Source organism: Cryptomeria japonica, chromosome 6, assembly GCF_030272615.1.
Source record: "Cryptomeria japonica chromosome 6, Sugi_1.0, whole genome shotgun sequence".
Taxonomy (NCBI): Eukaryota; Viridiplantae; Streptophyta; class Pinopsida; order Cupressales; family Cupressaceae; genus Cryptomeria; species Cryptomeria japonica.
In genome coordinates, this window is record NC_081410.1 from 7,663,563 (window position 1) to 7,687,703 (window position 24,141).

General features: G+C 31.3%; 1 protein-coding gene across 1 annotated transcript; it reads left to right on the top strand.

The window, feature by feature from the left end:
* The first annotated feature begins 19,254 nt into the window (after positions 1-19,254).
* LOC131876465 (triacylglycerol lipase OBL1-like) lies at positions 19,255-21,934 on the top strand. Its single transcript, XM_059221876.1, has 4 exons — positions 19,255-19,495; positions 20,470-20,723; positions 20,810-21,421; positions 21,549-21,934. The coding sequence occupies exons 1-4, from the start codon at positions 19,354-19,356 to the stop codon at positions 21,810-21,812; spliced, it is 1,272 nt and encodes a 423-aa protein (XP_059077859.1). The 5' UTR covers positions 19,255-19,353; the 3' UTR covers positions 21,813-21,934.
* The last annotated feature ends 2,207 nt before the right edge of the window (positions 21,935-24,141 follow it).

Sequence of the window (24,141 nt, forward strand, 5' to 3'; positions counted from 1 at the left end):
TCAAACTTACTCCAATTCCTCACTTCACCCATCTACACATTTTCAATTCTCAGTTCTTTTGATATTCAACTTACTATTTTTAGTGTGCATTAGGAAAATTCCAACATGGTCATGTGGGAGCAACAAGGTTTACTCAAAATTTGACAACCAACTTAGTTTAAGGCTCATAGCCTTTGGCTTGCTCAATTCACCAACCAAGGGTCAAAACCTCCAAAAGAGACTATACACTCTCCAAGGCCCGAAATGTCACTTTTTTTACTATTTTAGGAAGATCTCACAAAGTTTCATAAGTTCCAATCTCTTCTATGTAATCGGGTTCATGCTTTTTGGTTAAAACAGTCAAAAAGGGCTACTAGCCCGTGGAGGCCTAATTGGCCTAGTTTTGCTCACCCTGCCCAACGATGGGCTTCTTGACCATGGGAGATGATTTGGACAGTGAGGAATAAGTCATATAAAATATATTTTTGTGGATTTGGGCTCAAAGAAGTGGTTTTATTGTCTAACCTCATTTTTAGGCATGAATGTAGGGTTTTGGAGTATAACCACTATGTTTCCATCCTTATTCACCAGTAAAAGTACCTAGATCTTAAAAGAACCTCTGACATAATTGAAACATGTTTTCCCTACCTTTTTCACACAAAAATTATGCCAAACACTTGGCAACAAACTGCGAAAAGAAGTGAAAATGCCACTGTTACTGTCAAAACACTGCCCTTTACCAGTCAATTGCTACTACATCTTTGGGCTTGCATAAAAAGGAGTTTTAACTAGCAATCTACATTAATAAGGTCTGCAACACATCAATGAAATCTCCTATTACATTTCCTTCACAGTTACAAGGCTTGGATAATGCTCTTGAAGCATTCCTTGAGCTATTTGACCAAAATAAATCACAAAAATAGTGAAATTGCTGCCAATTACAAAAACTGATAAAACTTGCAAATTACAAACTTTTCAACTATTAAAGTTGAATCAAGCTAACATTAACACTTCTCAAACCCCTTTCTTGGCAACGTTAATACTTCAATGCATTTAGATTACAAGAATTTGAGTTTTCAAGAAGGATACTAGTCAAGTTACAAAACTTTTCTAATCTTCACTCAAATTTGTCCTCCAAGCATAATTATGACTCAAAAAGAAACATATATACACAATTTAAATGCATAAAACAACTTGACCCAATCCATTTTGGTGGGAGCCCAGGCCTGGATTAGTCAAGTTGTGGCATTTTCCAACTCCAAACTGTTGACAGGGCAGTGAGCACACAGAATGAGAGAATTTTTATTTCACCAACTTGAAAAAGAAAAACCAGTACAATGATCACTTGGGGAGAATTAAAAAATCAATAGGAACATGCCCCAGAAGGTACATTATGGACACAAGTGCTACAGTATGGACTGTTACTCCAAGGAAGAAAAAATAGTGAGAAAAACCAAAATTTCATGATTTCTATTAGGATTCTCTTGTAAATACAATCACCAACCTTTCTAAAGGAAAAGGGAGGAATTTTTATAGTATTTCTAATTATTTATCAATCCTTTTATGGACATGAGGCTTCCACAACTGCTTTGTCTTAGAAAAATCCAAAAATGACAACTTTGACAAATTTTTCAAACCCAAATGACAACATTTCTTGCTCCAAAAGACATTTTTGACAACCTAACCTGATAAAATTATCTAAAAACCTAAGACATTCTTAAAACCAATTATTAAACATGTTTCAATTCTTTTGAAAGCATTTGGAGACCTTTTAGGCACTTTTTCACATTTTTGCCAAAATTGTCAACTCAAAGCCCGAAAGGCAAAACTTGACCTCTTGAGCACAAAACGAGATCAAAACCACTAGAATAGACACATAAAAGCCTAAAAAGACATTATAAACCTAACAAAAGACATTACAAACATGAAAGCATGAAATACTCAAAAAGGAGAGTTTTACTTAACTAGGTGCTCTTGCACCAGAATTTTTTGTCCTTTATGAGAATCTTATCCTTGCTAGGAAATGTGTATCCTTGATTAGGACCTATTCCTTACTTGAAATCATATATATTTTATAAATAATCTAACCTTTGGGTTGAAGGTGTGTTGTTATTCACCAATAATACCCTCACCTAGGAATAAGGGAGGTGTGTATTCTTGATCTCCTTCCCCTTTATTAGTGTTGAAGATGACATATTTATTAAAGATCTCCTCTTTTTTCAGAGGATGATATCTTTACACAAACATCTATTCCTCTCACTTTGGTAGTTATGTTTCCTTAATAAGTATTCCTTTACACTTGCTTCAAGATATCTATTTTCCAAATTATATCTCTTACTTTCATGAAGATTGTATTCTTTAAGGATATTCTTCCTAGTTTGGAACACATGCTTTTTGTGAAGATATATCCTTGGTGATGAAGGTGTTTTATCCTTGATGTGGATCTTTATCTTTATTAAGATATAAACATGACAATATCTTGACATATTAAGGGGGGAGGGGGAAGGAATAAAGCCTCTTCATGCTTGTGCTTGGTGTCACTGCAACACCATATTTCATAGCCTCATGCACCATATTTTTTCTTGGTGTTACTAAAGAACCCATTTTGTAATCCCTATTCTTTGTTTCTTTTTAATTTTCCTTTACAATTTTTCACTTTATCTAAATATAGTGTTGTAAATTGCATCCCTTTACAATTTTACACTCATTTTTGGCTGGTTGCTTTAGTGTGTTCTACTATAGCTCATTTCAAGCGTATTTGTAGCCTTGCCACTATGAAAATGTCATTGTATGCTCATGAGATAACTACATCCTATGGCCTAGGCCTATGCACTCTACAACCATCCTTCTTTGCTCATTTTCTAGGTGGACTAGGGTGGCTGGTACCATATTCCTCCCAAAAAGGCCCAAAATCAAACATGTAAGAGCATCAGTTCTCACCACTTGTTATTTGATCCTGATATTTTATTATGACCATTGAAATTAATTATATTATAAAAATTACCTTGGGATCCCTATATAAAAGCTCTATTTCTAATTTAATTTCACCTAAGAAAATTCTAGGGAACATCGTAAAACAAGTATTATTAAGAAAGCATCTTAAGATTTGGGAATTATGGAGTAGAAAGCTACAAAACACTACATGCAAGTGTGTTTTCAAGATTGATATTTTTGTGTCTTTCAATGTCATGTTATTGCATCAACCCTTGGAGGACTTATCCCGAAATAATTCCATCATCACCATTATCAATCCTAAGGTAATATCATTTCAATTTAAAATTTCCTTTTAGATTTAGCCTCTACCCTACCAAATCCAAGCTCTCTTTTCTAATCAATCATAGCTATAGTGAAGGTTAACACCTACTTGGGATTTTAATTAGGTAAGCCCCTATGTAGCACAAAATTTTTCCTCTTTTCTTTGTGTGGTTACAATTCCAATAACCAAAATTTATAGGATTGCAAAGAGTTGATTAAGACATACGGTTCTAGATTTTGGACAACTGAAAATCATGGACTCTAGCACCTAGCACACTTGACTCGCATTTCCAAGCTCAAATTTCAGTGACATGCTCTTTTTTGTACCTCGTCTCTAGATTTGTACTTCTATGCTTTATTTCTAATCTATTTTGCCTATTTATGTTTAATCTTGTTAATTTTCTAGAATTTTACCTAATTCTTAAATCTCCTTATCTAATCACAAACAACAAGAAGATCCGAAAATAATCACATACAACATCTAGCTTTCCTTAGGGACTGGAGTTGGATCTTATTGATTATCTTCCTTCAATGAAAAATGAAAATAATAATTATTTAACTTCTTATTTTACATTTCTATGCTGAGAAATCTATTTCCACTATTTCACATAAATAAAAATTTATTTAGCATACATTGAAAGTTTTTAATCACAATATTTCTTCACCAAGTTAACAACTATGATAAAAGAAAGAAGCTAAACATGAAAATAACTAGAAGTGTACCTTTCTTGGATACACCAATGGAGTTAAAGGCCACAAGGTGCATAATCATGTTAAATTCTTAGTGACAATAAGTAAAGATATAATATTTCTTAAAAGCATGAACCTACCAAATAAAGGGATTGACAATAAGATTTAATTTTTTCTCTATCTAATTTTCTTACTCTCTACAAACGCTGTACCATGAGATAAATCAAGGTAGTGATGAATAAGAAATTATATAAATTAGTAAAGAAGGAACTAATGTTGCATGTGAAGAAGAAACTATATAATTTTTCATTGTAACTTCAAATGTTGACAAGGATTTCAAAACCTTTAATTAAATTAGGGTAATATTGGTAAGGGAAAGATAAGTAGGTCCACTTTCTAGCACAAAAAATGAAAGCATTTTTCTTGAAAATCAAAGGTTGTCATAGTTGGGTTAAATTTTGAAGCATTTACACATAACAACTCCACCATAATCTAGCTAATTATTGATATGTAAAAAATACCTAAATGGCAAAATTGTCAATATCTTCAATTCTCACAAATAAAGAGTATTGAGTTTGATTTTTTTTTTTTAAGTTTCTCACAAAGTATACCTTCTTTTGAGGTTTTCTAAACCCCAAATATTCCATGCAATAGTATTCATAGTCTAATATGGTAATCGAGCAACATATTGTTGAAATATCAAGCTCATCGAGCTATTTATAATTGTTTTTCTTAAGATATATTCCTTTCCGAGTCTTTAAAAAAATATAAAAATTCCTAGCTAGGTTTGAGATTATTAAGCCATGATATTGGTGTTTCCGTAGTTCATATTATCCTTCCATCTAATGAATACATTGCAATATCTTCTAATGATCAATTTAGGAGATGCTAGATAATTTGGAGGTGTTGTTAATATAGTAGTTTGAGAAGATAGAACTTTGGTAGACAATAGTACTATGTTGAATCGAGGATTGCTTGCCTCTTTTTTGGATTCCACTATGGGCCATAAAGTTGCAACCTCCTTTTTATTATTAATTGGATTTGAAATCTATGGATCAACTGCTTGGTTTTGAGTCTTTTCATAAATAAAACCATTTGCTCCATTAATTTGGTTATTCTTCTTGTTTCCTACTATGGTGTAACCATCCTCATTTTTTAAGAAGGAACACCCCTAAAGGATTGGGATGTTGGGTGAAAAAGGGTATAATTGCTAATTTTATGCTCAAAGGTTTGAAACTTGTAGCAAGTGTTAGGTAGGTTTAGGTACGTGAATTTGGGGTAAAACATTTCTTATTGATCTATATGTTAATAGAGTATTTCAGATCCTTAAATAAGTAAACCTTGATACAAACTCTTTATGGGGACAAGCTAAAACAACCTATCTTGCTTAACATGACACACACGACCTAATTAGGTTGAAATGCAATTAAGAAAAGGTCATAAAGGTAAGAAAATTGGCTTCTGAAAGAGACCAATGTTTCAATTCTAACGGGAGAAGAGTAATAAAGCACAAATTTCAACTCTAAAAAAGAAAACAACTTTTGTTGAAGTTTTGAATAGTTTCCACATGGACCCTATAAGTAGTTCATTTGAAATTGAACTATGTTTAAGTAGTTTTTTTAGAGAGGATCTCCCAACAAATTACTGTATTAAAGTAAAAATTTCAAGCCATTTAGATGCATTATTAGAATTACGAAGTATTGATGCAACATTAGGACCAAAGGATTCAGCATGTCTACTACTTTTAGAATAAATTTTTTAGGTCATTTTGATAATTCTATTGTCTTGCATTTATTTCCCAGCTCATAGTTTAACAACTACTAAATTGCTAAGATTAATGTTTAAATAAAAAAATGTGCCATTTTAAAACAAACTCTTGCTTTTCAATATAATATGAACCTTCTTGGCAAGAACAAAAAACTAATAGACATAAGAATACACAAACCAAAATAAATCAAAACCCTTTAAAATAATTTTAAAGAAATATTCTTTAATTTTGGTCATTAGATTTTTTAATATTTTATTTGATTTAAAATTATATTCTAATGTCAATATTTAAATCTAATGAAATAAGTATAATAAAGTTTTAAAAGATGTCAAAATAGTTTAGACTACTCATAATAATATATGATTAAAAATGTAGTGATGATGATGATGGATTTTAATTTATTTTGATAAACTCCTTCAAATATATCATTTAGATATTATTTATAAAAATGCTCTCTTTTTAAAATAAAAAAAATTAATTATACAAATCTAGGAGAATAATAATTTTGAGATCATCTATGGGAAATAATATTTATATTAAAAATTAATAAATAGCTTGTTGTTGTGTTGTAGTTTTCTGATTTAAATGCTTTTCATTGGTTGGTTGAGTTTACTTGTCTTATCTTTATGAAGAAAGATTATACCTTTAAAATGCCCCATCTTATCTTTTTCAATAAAAAAAATATGTCATAACAATTTTACACTTCATTCACATAAAACATATTATGAAAAGCTAAAAGAAGATATCAATTATGATATGAATTCTCTATTTGTCTATACTCTTGTATTTTGTAATTTGTGAATGTTTTTGAACTTTAATCCAAAAATTTAGAGAGAATATATGTGATCACTTTTAATTTTCAAATGTACATTATTGTTGAGGTCAACATCATTGAATTGAAATATTCTTTCCTTAAATAATTAAATGGTCAATTATAATTTTATTTTATTAAAACTAAAATATTAAATAAATATTTTATTTTTATTGGTCAAAGTACCCTCTTGACACAAAGAAATACCAACAAAATAACTATTTCATTTTCATAATCAAAATTAAACTTTAAATATTAATTTAAGAATAAAGTTCAACGTAAACAACATCGATTTCATTTTGAAGCCACATAAAAGAAACAATTTCTATCCAACATTTTCAATACAAATTTAATCATCTTTATTATTTGAATTCAAAATATAACACAATATTCTAATTAATAATTAGAGTCAAATATTCATTGAATGCTGAATAAGTAAAGATACCAAATATAATATGAACTGTCAAATGTTGAATAGATTGCCAACAAACAAATTCAAACTCATTAATATGATTAACATTCACAATAAAATGGCATATTTCATGATCTTGGGGTTATAAATGCATGAACATGTAGACATTGGCAACACGTTTCTGTGGTTGTGAATATGGCTGATTCTGAGTGTAATGTTGCATCATGGACTAAATGTGTAGAGCCAGTCATATTACAGCTGAACCAGAACTGGAAAATGAAGCATCATGGACTAAGATTCCTTTCCATATATTTATGGGATTAAATTTGGTAACCCTTTTTCTTGGCTTAAGAGAGCAAAACACCTGAGATTATGTTAATACTTTATTTTTTTCTTCTATTTCAAATTTATATAGCTAGAACTTTAGCTTTTAGATCATTGTGAAACAAGTTATGAATTTGGTGGACAGACTCGCTCTTCTGTAAAAATTTACTACCAAATCTGAATCCACATTTCTAGAATTAGATCTTTTCATTGTTTCTTTGACGTCAAATTTAAGAAAGATCATTTTTGTTGAGCTACAATTCATATAGATCAGACCAATGATTAGATTAAGATACTGCCCTGATAGGGAGATTATGCACCATAGGAGGTCTCCAACATCTTATTACCTGCCCTTGATCCCCTCTTTTATATTATTGCTCTTGGGGCAGGAGGGCAATTAGAGCTCAAACTTAAGACCTTTCAGGTGTAATCTATCAGGCTACTGGTCCTTTTTTAGTCAACTTGTTTCGGTTCAGGTGTGGCTAATTTCCAACATCTTCTTTAATCACACTGCTCTGATGACACATGTTGAATTATGATTCATATGAAACATCTAGAAATCAAACCTAGAAACTTCCATTTACTGTTAGAGTGCTCTACCAATAAAACTATGGACCCTTCTTTGACCCACTCACCATATATCCAGATATAAACTTATTTCTAACAATTTTGAAAAAAAATCACTGTTAGCGAAAGAAATATCCAAATCTAGATTCGCATCAGGTTCTCCTGATAGTGTGATTGACAATGATGAATAATCAAAATATGTTTGAATATCTCCTCCAAATTTATGTCTACTTCACCCTCATACTCATGTTTGGATTGTTTTATACAGGAAGCATGATCATACCCAAGAGAGGATCAGAGGAATTTTTAAGTGTGATTGGCAGAGGATAGATTTTTATAAGAGCATCTCTGAAGATGATCTTTCAGTTATGGACGGTGGGGATCGAGTGTTTGCAGATATCTCAGCAATGGCTTCAACCTTAGCTTATGAAAACAAGTTGGTTATCAGGAAAAGAGTCAACCAGCACTGGAAGGTATTTTATTTCACTTGTTTTAAAATCAGACCACAGAAATTTGTTCAAATTTTTCTTTGACTGAACAAAAATGTCCAATGTTGCAGATGCATTTTGTGGAGTTCTTCGACTTTTGGGACGGTATGGAATCTTTCTGGAAAAACTAAGTCTAATGAAATCGTTGTCAATATAGATTGATCAGATAAATTGAAATAAATCATTATTACGTAAATTTAAGATAATTTAGAATACAAAATAAATCAAAACTAATTTAATACGTTATATAATTTATATGAAGTAAGTTTACATTTTGAATTTTTATTATATATTTTAAAAAAAAGTTAATTTACCAGTTTTTTCTAAATGATAGAAATATTATTAGGTCAAATTTTAGGGTTTTCTTAAATATTTTTAGGTTCAACGTCAAAATAAATTTTGTTAAATAAAATAATTAATTTTTTTATATAAATGAAAGAAAATTGTTTAGTTGAGCTTGGCTAGTATTGATAGTTTTAATAAAGCCAAGTGATACTTACCATGGTGATCATTATGCATCTATAAAGCCAAGTGATACTTACCATGGTGATCATCTCTTCTATACAAATCCATTGACCTCTCGTGAGTTACACTTTATTTATGGGTTGGGGTATGATCTTGTCTCTAAATATGGCTATGGAGTTTGGGGTTGTGGACATGATGAGAAAGGCATTCAAATCCCTCTAGAGGCTGAACCTAATCACTCTAATGTTGGAAATGGATATCGCACCACGCCCTTTAAGGAAAATATATGATTGAAAATCATTGCAATTTCTGTTGAACCTCTCCTTTTTAAGCTTAGTCATCCCAAGTATATTGAACTTGTAGTACAAACTCCAATGAAGTTTCTTTAGATGTTTTCTCTTTAGAGGAGGTTTCAGAATAATTCTTGGGTGTGTATTTTGAACTTCCTTATCATCATAAGAATCAATTCATTTATTATTTGAATAGTCAAGCATACTTTAGAGAATGTATTATGAATTCCGATACATGGGATTCTTTATCTCGTGACGATTAAAGCATGTTTTCACAACATCCTAAAGACTATAGTACTCTTCTTAAAGGGGATACTACTGATATTATCAAGTATGATTATTAAGATTGGAAAGTTCCTTTCTCTAGAATATTCTAAATCATATTTTGATCTCTTCATTCACCATTCTAATATTTTTTCTTGGTCATACGAGGATAGGCTTGGTTTTAATGAGTTCATGGTGATTCATAACATCAACTTATGTCCCAATGCCAAGCATAAGTTCCAAAGGATGAATCATAAGGTTGCCTTGTTCATCAAGAGGGAGATAGAAAAGCTTCTAAGAGCTAGTTTTATATGTCTTATTGACTACTCACCTTGGATATTGAATATCATCACTGTTAGTAAACCTAATGGTCACTTTTATGTTTGCATTAATTTCTAAAATCTTAGCAAGTCCCTTCACTTAAGGATGATTTTCCACTTCCTAATATTGATATTATTATTGATTTGACTACAGGCCATGCCTTACTTTACTTCATGGATGGATTCTTGGGTTACAATCAAATTATTATTAACCTAAAATATCAATATAAGACAACTTTTACAACCTCTTCGAGTACTTTCACTTATGTTTTTATGCCATTTAGGTTCAAGAATGCTAGAGAAAACTATAACCATGTGATGACTATCATATTTCATGAGTTCATTCATAAGATACTAGAAGATTATGTTGATGACATCTTGTCAAAGTTTGTAAGTTGTCAAGATCACATTGCAAATCTTTATCTATCTTTGGAAGGCATTGACTCTATTAGATGAGGTTAAATCCTGTTAAGTGTGTCTTTGGCATGGACGTGGGAAAAATTATATGGTTTATCGTCTCTTATCATGGAATTGAAGTTGTAGTTGTTAAGATGTCTCTACCTAAGAAAATCTCATAACTTTGTAGTTTTACTTAGGAATATTCAATTTATTCATAGATTTGTATCTCAATTGTTTGATTACACCCTTCCATTCATATGTATGTTGAAGAAAGATGTGCATTTTAAATGGGATGATGAGTATATCAAGAGGCTTTCAATTTTACCAAAAGCTATTTGGCTAATCCTCCTATTTTGATGCGAGTTAGGAAAGATAGATTATTTTTCCTTTATATTTCAACATCATCTAATTATTTAGAAGCCTTATTGGCTTAGTATGATAATGATGGTAGAGAAAGAGCAATATATTATATTAGCCATATTCTAGTTGACTATGAAATGTGATACTTTGTGATGAAAAAAGAGTGCCTTGCTCTCATCTTCACAACGTAAAAGTTAAGGCACTATCTTATTCATGCAAAGACTTGGGTAATTATTAGGAATGATCCCCTTAAGCATATCATTTCTAGGGTCAATCTTTTTGGAAGGCTAGCGAAATGGGTGATGTTGCTCTCTAAGTTTGACTTTAAGTTCATAACATAGAAATTGTTCAAGGTTCAAGTTATTGTTAATTAGTTAGTGAAAGTTCCCTCACCTAAATCATTTGATGCCTTGGATTTGTTCCTTGATGAGATTTTGTTTACAATGGACTATGAACCTATATAGGAAATGTATTTCGATGGACCAAGATGTTATACTTGTTCCAAAGTAGGTGTAGTCTTAATCTCACTTGAAGGAAAGCCAATCCTTCTTTTCTTCCAATTTGAGTTTCATTGTATAAAAAACATTATTGAGTATGAAGCCTTTATTGCTGGCTTGCATGTTGCGATTACTTTTGAGGTTTCACATATTCATATTCATAGTGATTTTGAGCTGATTATAAATTAGATAGTGGAAGCATATTGAGCTAAGAAGTTTAAGTTATCTCAGTATCGAGATTTGGATTTGATTTTTCTTAATCATTTTTCTTCTTATACATGATAGACATTATTTCCAAGAGAGAAAATTGTCATGCAGATGCAATGGAAAGCGCAACTTCCTTTGTACGCCTTGACTATAGTATAGATGCATATCATTTTGTGGTGTAATTTCTTCACTCTCCTATTTTTTCTAACAAACTTGAACTTGATGGTCTCATGTGTGCACACATAGAATTAGGGGAATGGTTTTCTCATATCTACAACTATATGAAGTTTAGAAGTTTTTATGATGATGCTAGTAAGAATAATCCTATTTGGATTTGAAAGATTTAAGACTGCTATATTGTTCTATCTAAATTATTTTTGCATATCTTACAATAGTCTTCTTCTCAATGTCTTAATAAGGTTGAAATGCCACTTGCCCATCAAGAATCTCATTTAGACTTTGGGGGTGTACACTTTGATGGTAAATCCTTAGTACATAAGTTGATTCATATGAGATATTATTGGAAATTAATGGAACAAGATTTCTTTTCCTTTGTTAATAAATGTCCACAATGCCAACAACATAGCAATCCCATTTCAAACTTGGGGACTTGATATTATAGAAAAAAATTCTCCCCTTCTTCTAAAGGGCATATCTTCATTATTACAACTACTAATAACTTCATGAAGTGGGTTGAGTCTATTCCACTAAGATCCACTACGATGGAAGCAATTTGTATCTTTCTTATAAACAACATAATTTATTATTTTGGATTTCCTTCTACTCTTATTTTTGCCAATGGTACATCATTTAAGAACAAGGAGGTGAAGCAATTTCTAGAAAAAAAATCACATTCAACATCAATTTTCTACACTTACTATCCTCAATCTAATGCTCAATTCGAGGCTTTGAACAAGACCATTGAATAGATTCTATGTACAAGACAATCAATAAGTATGGTAAGGATTGACATGCTCAATTGACCTATGCATTATGGGCTTATTGTAGAAATGTTTTCATAGCTACTAGAACTACCCAATACAAGGTCATGTATGTTGTTGATACTATTATGCCTCTAGAGTTGGAAATTCCTTTCTTTGTGAGTTTCCCTCAGGGGGTTGGTTCATGATGACACCTACCGTACTAATCATTTTAATGTTTAGCTTATTGCTTGTGGTGTGTTTAGGGACCCAGGGATACATACATCACATGGGGCTACATTCTTGGGGCCATTTTATGTGTTCTATGTAACATTGGTAAATATTTAATGTGAGGTTTCACATAGGGAAATTATTTAATTTAATATTGAGGAAATATATTCAATAAAGTGATAACTTAGTACTTAATATTAAATGAGGGGTTAAGAGTTTTGTAATCTCATAGTATTAGTCGCAGGGTTTTATGTAATACCACTTGATGGTTTTGTGTGAGCTTAGTTCTCTAAAAGAAAGAACATGGGTAGTTGTTCAAGTTTGGCTTGGCTAAGGGGTTGAGAGAATCTCCCGTTGCATTCAAAGGGTTTGAAGCATGTCATGGAATGTTTGGTTGCATGCTTGTTCATATGGAGTGCTTGTAGAGAGCTTGCGTTTCAAAAATGTTCAGAAAGAACTCTAAAAATGTATTATAATAATTTCATCATTGAATAATACATGAGTGATGGATACTTTTGGAGGCTCTTGCAGGTTTTCCAAAAATATATCTTGTGTCATCTATGATGGTATGCTATCTATTTTTGATATGGATTCTAAATACTTGCTTGCATAGATTTATCTATTTAAGTTAGGTTAATTTTTTTTATGTATGCCTAGGAATTTCCTAACAGAAAAGCTACTTAAAGGACACCTCCCACTCTACTCCTTTGTTTATTGTGGCTGGTTCAGGTCTCTCTTCATGGGAGGTTACTTTTGAAGGTAAGCTAGAGTTTCTCAACAAGGAGTAGCATACCATGTAAGACCTCAAATTATTGAATGAACCATAGCTTGTGTGTCTGTCCTTGACTGGTTTGTATTTTCTTTTGTTCTTAATTGTTTTTTTGTCTTTAGTTGTAGGTTTTTTCTTTCCTAATCTCACATCTTGTGAGATTCATCTCTTTTTCCTTGGTGACTACTTCATAATGGATTAGGGACACCCTTCCCTATGCTTATCTAATTGAAACATCTCCTGACTTATTATTATTTCTTTATTGACCAACAATTAGTATAAATTTTGTGTCCTACCCTCCAATAATGATTGTTTCTCTTCTTGATAACCAACTTGTTCTCGTAAGCTAAGGTGCAAAGAATCGATCACTATTTTTTTATAAGATAAAAATTGAAGACCATAACATAGAAGTACAAATGTGCATGTATATACATGCTGAGATGCAAAGTCATTATTGACTGTTGAAACATTAAATAAAATACAATATTTAAATAGAATACTCTTACCCTAACGTACCATACAAGGTCTATTCAAGTATTAAATAACATGATAAATGATTCAACATAACAAGAGGAATGTGACCCATTCTCTGTTAATTTTCACGCGTATTTCACTTGAATTGCTGCTCTTCTCATCATTATTTTTGCTATGGACATTGAAAGCCTCAAAATTGACATGAGCTTGACAGCATTTTATCTTATTTAATCCTATCGGTTGTTCAAAGCAGGTGGAAAGAGATTTAAAAAACACGAATGGTGACCGCTAAATCACTGGTCAGAATTAGTTATAAGGATTCTCTCTCTGGGTTTTGCAGCCCCATAAGAAAATTTTGATTTCTTGAACTTGTCTAAATTTTGTAATGTGAAAGGTGCATCTGTAGAACTCGGAGTGCATGTACACAGTCCCCTACAACATTCGTGACAATTAAATTGATTTATTTGTTAGAATAATTGGTTGTTATCCACTATAATTAAGTTAGTTGGATTTAATTAATAAATGCTTGATTAGAGTTGGTATTGGTATGGGGTGATGGTTAAATTGTGGTGGTGTGATGGTTAAATAGTGATGGTGTTTTTTTACTATCAAGATTCATAACTCTAAGTCAAAAGTATTTACCCCTTTTAAAGAATTACATGTTTCAATAATTAGAGGTAATATGTAATATGTTCAATCATGTTTCAATCAAAGAAGCTCTAATTTTTCTCATCTTAAATTTCAATTTGTCTAATCTTGTTTCAATCCATGACATGATTAGTAGAATATGTCTCTGTATTACCTCTTCTTTATGTGCCACAAATCATATTGAATAAGCATAAAATCTTTGTTTTGTTTGTTTGTTTGTTTACTCTATTATGCTATTCTCTATATGTAGGTTCATTTCTTAAATATGGTATCAAAGCTAAGCTCGCAATGAAGAGAGTGTAATGGCCAAACAAAGGATTGAGAAGTCTATAACTCCAAAGAAAAGGTTTAATCTCAAGAGGGAAGATACAAATTTGCTAAGGGGAAATAGGTGAACAAGTCAAGGTGGTCGAGAAGTTCAATGGAGAAAAAATTCATTTGTGAAAGGTGAAGATGAGCATGTTGCTCTGAAGAGAAGATCTATAAGAGATCTTTAGTGAAATTTAATTGAAACTTATTGATGGAAAGGTAACAATTAAGTAGGAGTAATTGATGGAAAAACATTAGCTATTATATTGCCCAACTTGAAACATTCACAATTTTTGTATACAAGCAAAATAAAAACCTTAAAGAGGGCTTGGGAGATTGTGTCAGTTATTCAAGATGAAGGATGTGATGACAACAATGTAATTTTAGATAAAAATAAATTCACATTCAAATGGTTGATGAAGACTCAATGTCATCACACATCAACAATTTAAAATATTTCTTGAATTAGTTGGCTAAAATTGGTTTTCTAATCTTACAAGAGGATAGAATTATGACACTCATGGGGAGTCATCCATAATTGTTTTGAATCTTTTCCTCTTTGGATTCACAAGATAATATCAAACTCTAAACAATTATAGAGTAGTTACTATAGGATGATTTGAGAAGAAAAGACATGGGACTGAAGAAAAAAAATCCATTGCCTTATGCCATAGAAAGAAAAGTTACCTAATGAAAGATAAATGAATAAAAGAAAATTAAAATATCACTATTATGAGAAGGTAGGTTAATAATATCAAAAAAGGAACTATAATTACTTGGCACTCCTTAGCCCTATTATGTTGCTCCTCACTATGTGGACACTCTTAGCTTACCTTTTTGAGGCTCATTGTCATTCATTTTAGTACAATTTAACATGAAATCATTATTAGCTAACAATATAGAATTTTAATTATTCTTGTATCTATGCTAGAGGAAAATAATGATTTTCAAATAATTCATTCATTTTTAAGGATCCACTTTCCCTTTGTAGACTTATATCTTCTATAAGGGTATCCTTTCTTGTGTAGAATTTTTCTTTTAAAACTATCTTTTCCTTTCTTAAAGATTGTATTCTTTAAGGATATTCTTCCTAGTTTTGAACACATGCATTTTGTGAAGCTATATCCTTAGTGATGAAGATGTTTTATCCTTGATGTGGATCTCTATCTTCCTTAAGATTTAAACATGACAATATCTTGACATATTAAGGGTGGGATGGGGGGGATAAGGCCTCCTCATGTTTGTGCTTGGTGCCACTGCAACACCCATTTCATAGTGTCACACACCATATTTTTTCTTGGTGTCACTACAACACCCATTTTGTAATCCATTTTCTAGGTTTATTTTCATTTGGCTTTACAATTTTTCATTTTCTTTAAATGCAGTGTTGTAAATTGTAATACTTTACAATTTTACACTCCTTTTTGGGTTGGTTGCTTTAGTGTGTCCTACTATATAACTCATTTCAAGCTTATTTGTAGCCTTGTCACTACCATAGCCTTGTCACTACCAAAATGTCATCATATTCTCATGAGATAACTAAATCCTATGTCCTGGGCCTATGCACTCTACAACCATCCTTCTTTGCTCATTTTCTAGGTGGACTAGGGTGCCTACTATCATATTACTCCCAAAAGGGCCCAAAATAAAACATCTTAGAGTACTGGTTCCCACCACTTGTTATTTGATCCTGATATTTTTATATGACCATTGAAAGTTAGCCTATTATAAAAATACCTTGGGATACCTATATGAAAACACTATTTCTAATTCAATTTCACGTAAGCATATTCTAAGAACATCCTAGAGAAAGTAAAAATTAAGCAAGTATCTTAAGATCTGGGCATTATGGAATAGAAAGCTAAAACAAACTATATGAAAGTGTGTTTTCATGATTGATCCTTTTGTGTCTTTTCATGTCATGTTATTGCATCAACCCTTGGAGGACTTATCCAAAAATAATTGCATCATTACCATTATCAATCCTGAGGTAATATCATTTCAATTCAATATTTTCTTTCATATTTACCCTCTACCCTACCAGAGGTAAGGTCTCTTTTCTAATCAATCATGGATATAGTGAAGGTTAACACCTACTTGGGGTTTGAATTAGGCAAGCCCCTATACAGAACATAAATTTCTCTAGATTTTGTTTGTGTGGTTACAAATCCGATAGCCAAAAATTATAGGATTACAACTTAGAGATGATTGAGACATATAGTTCTAGATTTTGAACAAGTTAAAATAATGGCCTAGGGAACCTAACACACTTGAATCTCATTTCCAATCTCACATTTCACTAACAAGTTCTTTTTTGTACCTCATCTCTAGATTTGTGCTTCTACACTTTCTTTCTAATCCATTTTTCCTATTTATGTTCAATCTTGTTAATTTCCTTGAATTTAACCTAATTATTACATCTCCTTATCTAATCACAAACAACAAGAAGATCAGGAAATAATCACACACAACATCTAGCTCTCCTTAGGGACTGTAGTTGGATCTTATTTATTATCTTCCTCCAATGAAAAGTGGAAATAGTAATTAATTAAACTTTCTTAGTTTAAATTTCGAAGCTAAGACATTTGTTTCCACTATTTCACATAAAAAAATAATTTTACATATTTTGAAAGAGTTTTATCACAATTTTTCTTCACCAAGTTAACAATATTGAGAAAACGAAGAAGCTAGACATGAAAATAACTAGAAGTGTATCTTTCTTGGATACACCAATGGAGTTAAAGGCCACAAGGTGTATAATCATGTTAAATGCTTAGTGACAATAAGTAAAGCTATAATATTTATTGAAAGCATGAACCTACCGAATAAAGGGATTGACAATAAGATTTAATTTTTTGTCGATCTAATTTTATTATTATCTACAACCATTGTACCAAGACATAAATCAAGGTAGTGATGAATAAGAAAGCATACAAACTGATCTATATGTTAATAGAGTCTTCAAGATCCTTAAATAAGTAAACCTTCATGCAAAGTCTTTTATAAAGACAAGCTAAAACAACCTATTTTGCTTAACATGACACACATGACCTATAGAGGTTGAAATGCAATTAAGGAAAGGTCATAGAGGTAGGGAAATTGGAGAAATATACCTAGATTGGAGCTTACATGGTATGCTTCTGAAGGGACCAATGTTTCAAGTCTAAGGGGATAATGGTAATAAAACACAAATTTCAGCTCTGAAAAAGAAAACAAATTTTAGTGAAGTTTTGAATAGTTTTCACGTGGAGCCTATAAGTGGTTCATGTGAAATTGAATTATTTTTAAGGAATCTTTTAAAGAGGATCTGCCAATAAATTACTATATTAAAGTAAAAATTTCAAGCCATTTAGATGTATTATTAGAATTATGAAGTATTGATACAACATTAGGGCCAAAGGATCAACCATGTCTACTACTTTTAAAATATTTTTTTGGGGTCATTTTGACAATTCTATTGTCTTGCATTTATTTCCAAGCTTGTAATTTAACAACTACTAAATTGCTAAGATTAATGTTTAAATAGAAAATATGCCATTTTAAAACAAACTCTTGCTTTTCAATATAATGTGAACTTTGTTGACAAGAACAAAAAACTAATAGACATAAGAATACACAAACCAAAACAAATCAAAACCCTTTAAAAAAATTTAAAAAACATATTACTTAATTTTTGTCTTCACATTTTTTAATATTTTATTTGATATAAAACTATATTCTAATGTCAAAATTTAAATGTAATGAAATATGTAATACAATTTAAAAAGAAGTCAAAATAGGTTAGACCATATGGCCAAACAAGATCATAATAATATATGATTAAAAATATAGTGATGATGATGATGGATTTTAATTTTTTAATAAAAATCATTCAAACATATCATTTAGATATTATTTATGAAAACGGGCTTTTAAAAAAAAAAAATTATACAAATTTCCGTAGAATAATAATTTTGAGATCATCTATACGAAATATTATTTATATTAAAAATTGATAAATAACTTGTTGTTGTGTTGTAGATTTCTGAATTAAATGCTTTTTGTTGGTTGGTTGAGTTTACTTGTCTTATTTTTATGAAGAAAGATTATACCTTTGAAAAGTCCCATCTTATCATTTTCAATGAAAAAACATATCACAACCAATTTTACACTTCATTCACATAAAACATATTATGAAAAACTCAAAGAAGATATTAATTATGATATGGATTCTCTATGTCTATAGTCTTATATTTTTTAATTTGTGAACTTTAATCCAAAAATTTAGAAAGATAATATGTTACTTTTAATTTTCAAATGTGCGTTAGTGCTGAGGTCAACATCATTGAATTGAAATATTCTTTGCTTAAATAATTAAATAGTCAATTATAATTTTATTTTATTTTTATTGGTCAAAGTACCCTGTTGACATGTGCATCTACTTTCATATTAAAATCACAAAGAAATACCAACTAAATAAATATTTCATTTTCATAATCAAATTAAACTTAAGTCTTAATTTAAGAATAAAGTTCAACGCGGTAAACAACATTGATTTCATTTTGAAACCACATAAAAGGGACAATTTCGATCCGACATTTAATCATCTTTATTATTTTAATTCAAAATATAACATAATATTTTAATTAATAGTTACAGTCAAATATTCATTGAATGCTGAATACGCAAAGATACCCAATATAATATGAAATGTCAAATGTTGAATAGATTGCCAACAAACATATTCAAACTCATTAATATGATTAACTTTCAGAGTAGAATGGCTTGTAGACATTGGCAACACATTTCTCTGTGGCTTGTAAACTTGTGAAAATGGAGACAACTGGTGACTTGATAGCCTACATTAAGATCCCACCTCACTAAATGTGAAGAGCAAGTCATATTACAACTGAACCAGTACTGGAAAATGAAGCTCTCACTTATATTGATGAAAATTGTGGAGTATGTTGCAGGACCCTTGAAAGCATTGGGTATCTTGGTTGAATTTCTTCTGAACCTGTTTTCTCAGAATGGGGGATTGTTAAGAACCCTGTTCAGTTTATTAAACGGTAATTGTACTTATTTTTATTCAATGATTTAATATTGTTCTCACAAAAAAATTGTGTAAGCATTTTTATATTATTATTTTTTCATGATGGATCATTCCTTTCCATATATTTATGGGATGAAATTTGGTAACCCTTTTTCTTGGCTTAAGAGAGCAAAACACCTGAGATTATGTTAATACTATAATTTTTTTCTTCTATTTCAAATTTATACAGCTAGAACTTTAGCTTTTAGGTCATTGTGAAACAAGTTATGAATTTGGTGGACAGACTCGCTCTTATATCTCAGGCTCTTCTGTAGAAATTTACTATCAAATCTAAATCCACTTTTCTAAAATTAGATTTTTTCATTGTTTCTTTGACGTCAAATTTAAGAAATATCATTTTTGTTGAACTACAATTCATATAGATCAGACCAATGATTAGATTAAGATACTGCCCTGATAGAGAGATTATGCACCATAGGAGGTCCCCAACTTCTTATTACCTGCCCTTGATCCCCTTTTTTATATTATTGCTCTTGGGACAGGAGAGCAATTACGGCTCAAACTTAAGACCTTCCAGGTGTACTCTATCAGGCTGCTGGTCTTCTTTGACCAACTTGTTTCGGTTCAGGTGTGGCTTATTTCCAACATCTTCTTTAATCGCACTGTTTTGATGACACATATTGAACTACGACTCATATGAATCATTTAAGACTCAAACCTAAAAGCTTCCATTTACTATTGGAGTGCTCTACCAACAGAACTATGGACCCTTCTTTGACCAACTCACCATATGAATCCGGATATAAACTTATTTCTAACAATTTTGAAAAAAAAATCACTGTTAGCGAAAGAAATATCCAAATCCAGATTAGCATCAGGTTCTCCTGGTAGTATGATTGACAATGATGAATAATCAAAATAGTTTTGAATATCTCCTCCAAATTTATGTTTACATCACCCTCATACTCATGTTTAGATTGTTTTATACAGGAAGCATGATCATACCCAAGAGAGGATCAGAGGAATTTTTAAGTGTGATTGGCCGTTTAGAGCGGCGCAGAGATCTGTATAAGAGCATCTCTGAAGATGATCTCTCAGTCATGGAGGGTGGGGATCGAGTGTTTGCAGATATCTCAGCCATGGCTTCAACTTTAGCTTATGAAAACAAGTTGGTTATCAGGAAAAGAGTCAACCAGCACTGGAAGGTATTTTATTTCACTTGTTTTAACAGCCCACATAAATTTGTTCAAATTTTTCTTTGACTGAACAAAATGTCTAATCTTGCAGAATACTAATACGTTGATATGGGTATCTTACAGATCACTTGTAGAAGAAATCTACACAAGCATTTGTAATATGTGACAAGGAAATTGATGCCAAATTAATAGTGGTAGCCTTTAGAGGAACACAATTATTTGAGGTAGATGATTACATAACAGATTTAGATTTCTCATGGTATGACTTTCCCCAAATAGGAAAAGTCCATTTAGGATTTCTAGAGGCTTTGGGTCTAGCAAACCATTCAATTGATAAGAAGTCCTCACATCATCTCGAAACACAAGACATCAACAAACCTCTAGCCTATTTTGTTCTATGCCAAAAGTTAAAGAACCTTTTACAAATCCACAAAAATGCAAAATTCATTGTGACAGGTCATAGTTTAGGAGGAGCTTTAGCTATATTATTTTTAGCAATGCTATTTGTGAACAAGGAGGATAAGTTGTTAGAAAAACTATTGGCTATTTATACATTTGGACAACCTAGAGTTGGTGATAAAGAATTTGGAGATTTCATGAATAGTAAACTAAAACAATCCAAACCCAAATATTTTAGAGTTGTATATTCCAATGACCTTATTCCAAGATTACCTTTTGATGATGGCCTATTCATGTATAAGCACTTTGGAGTATGTATTTACTACAACTGTTGTTATTGTCAAAAGGTATTCAAATTACTTTTTAATTTTGTAATACTCATTATTATTTTTTAAGATTAGTGATATCCACTAAATTTTAGTAAGACTGACTCTATGGATTTAATATATTATTTTGTTAAAATTGTTATTGCAGAATCTTGTGGAAGCCCCCAATAGAGATCTCACGTTGGTGTACTTCATACCCATAAGAATAACTGCCATATGGGAATTGTTACAGTCCTTAGTATTACATTACATTAAGGGAGAGAGCTTCAAGGAAACCAAACTTTCTATTATCTCCAGAATATTTGGAATTTTGGTTCCAGGGATTTCAGCACATAGTCCAGTAAATTACATTAATGCAATAAGATTGGGTCCTCCTAGATTGAATCCAACTTTGAGTAATGTAAAAGGATAATATATCTTATTTGAAGGATGCAGTCTTACTAATGCGAATGGTTGAATACAAATCATTCTTCACATCGAAAGAAAGACATTCACTTTGAGCCCATCTTTTAGATGGTTTCCACTTATTTAGAAAATTTTATTATAGAATTAGGATACTCAATTACTCTTATTAGTTTTTTGGAAAAACACATGTTACTAGTCTATGCATGGACTGTAATATTTATTAATGAAAACATTTTTAAATGAAATTTTAAAAGACTTTATCAATTTTTATTTTTTAAATTTCTTTATGAGCGAATAAATTAAATTAAGGTTTATTGATTGTTGGCTGTGAATAATTAGAATAAGAAAAATAAGAATCAAGAAAGGAGAAAAAAAAAGCAAAATGTTGATCAATCTAGCACTTCTTTACAACCTTTGCAACCATATCTTCCTCAAGCTTCTAAAACTTTAGTTCAACAACCTAGTGACTATGACCTTATTGAGCAACTTTTTTTTACTCTTGCTAAGATCTCACTATGGGATTTGTTTCAAATTGCTCTGATTTATCAGGGTATGCTTAAGGAATCTCTTCAAAAGATCTTATTGCCTTCTTGTTCTAGGCTTGTAGATGTGAATGTGTTGATGTATTGTATTTGTGTGGATTCACCAAATATTACGGTCTATCCACATGCCTCTAGAAGTGAAGAACTTGCAAGACCCAATGATAATTATATATGTTAATGGTGTTGGCATTAAGCAGAATATGGTTGATTTAGGTTCATCACTCAACGTTTGCAGTCTAGACTTACTGCCTAAAATCAAAGTGGATTCAAACTGTGTTGCTACATCTTATATATTCATTCATGGTTTTGATAACACTAGTAAAAAAAATTTGGGCATTGTTATTTCGCCTTTAAATATTGGATCAATTATTATTCCAAACTTGGTGTATGGCATGTCAGGACTTTTATTGTATAACTTTATTTTGGGTAGACCTTGGCTACATTCTTTAGGGGAAGTTTCATCTACTCTTCATGATACTATTAAATGTGTTACTAACAATCATGTAGTTATGATCAAGACCCACCCTAATGCTATGCATTTATGTCAAATGGTAGCAGTTGGTCAAGCTTCATTACACCTACCTTTCAGAACTACATTCCACCATTGTCTTCAGACATGCCGACATCTAATTCTATGATATCCCCTAAAAGGAAAGCCCAAAATAACTTTTCCATAAAGAAGAGTCTCCTAAGAGACATGATCCTCCCAAAGAGGACCATCCTATGGTAGCTCCTCCAAAAGCTAAAATTTCCAAGTAGATACTCCTACTAAATAATCTCCTTCTAAAGTGAATGTATGTTTAGATGATGACTTGGGAGCTTTGGATTTTATTGTCTTATCTTGGTAAATACAAGGTAGATTTCATCCATCTAAACATTCCTAAGATCTCATTCGCCTCGACTAAAAAGGATGATTATGAATCTATGAAGCTAGGAGATAATTACCATGTTGATCATCTCTTCTATACAAATCCCTTGACCTCTCATGAGTTACACTTTATTTATGGGTTGTGGTATGATCTTGTCTCTAAATATGGCTATGGAGCTAGGGGTTGTGGACATGATGAGGAAGGCATTCAAATCCCTCTAGAGGCTGAACCTCATCACTCTAATATTGGAAATGGATACTACACCACATCCTCTAAGGCTAAATCAAGGTTGAAAGTTAATGCAATTTCTGCTAAATCTCTCTCTCTTAAGCTTATTCATCTTGAGTATATTGAAAGTAGTATGAACTCCAATGAAGTTTCTTTAGATATTTTCTCTTTAGAGGAGGCTTTAGAATAATTCTTGGGTGTGTATTATGATCTTCCTTCTTATCATCATAAGAATCAATTCCTTTATTGTTTGAATAGTCAAGCATACTTTAGAGAATGTGTTATGAATTCTAATATGTGGGATTCTTTAAATTGTTATGATGAAAGTCTGTTTTCACCACATCCTAAAGACCATAGTACTCTCCTTAAAGGGGATACTACTGATGTTATCAAGTATGCTAAATATTTTGAGAAAGTTATTAAGAATGGAAAATTCCTTTCTCCAAAAGATTCTAAATCAAATTATGATCTCTTGCATCTGAATTCTAATATTTTTTCTTGGTCATATGAGGATATTCTTGGTTTTAATGAGTTCATGGCGGTTCATAACATCATCCTATGTCCTAATGCCAAGCATGTTAAGCATAAGTTCCAAAAGATGAATCGTATGGTTGCCTTGTTAATCAAGGCTGAGATAGAAAAGCTTCTAAAATCTTAATATTGTCTCTATTAGTAAACCTAATCATCACATTTGTTA

Excerpts from the sequence above, each read along its gene's own strand:
- LOC131876465 (XM_059221876.1), top strand. The coding sequence starts at position 19,354 with ATGAAGCTCTCACTTATATTGATGAAAATTGTGGAGTATGTTGCAGGA. Across the intron at positions 19,496-20,469 it reads CCTGTTCAGTTTATTAAACG|GAAGCATGATCATACCCAAG; the intron begins GTAATTGTACTT and ends TGTTTTATACAG. Across the intron at positions 20,724-20,809 it reads TTAACAGCCCACATAAATTT|AAGAAATCTACACAAGCATT; the intron begins GTTCAAATTTTT and ends GATCACTTGTAG.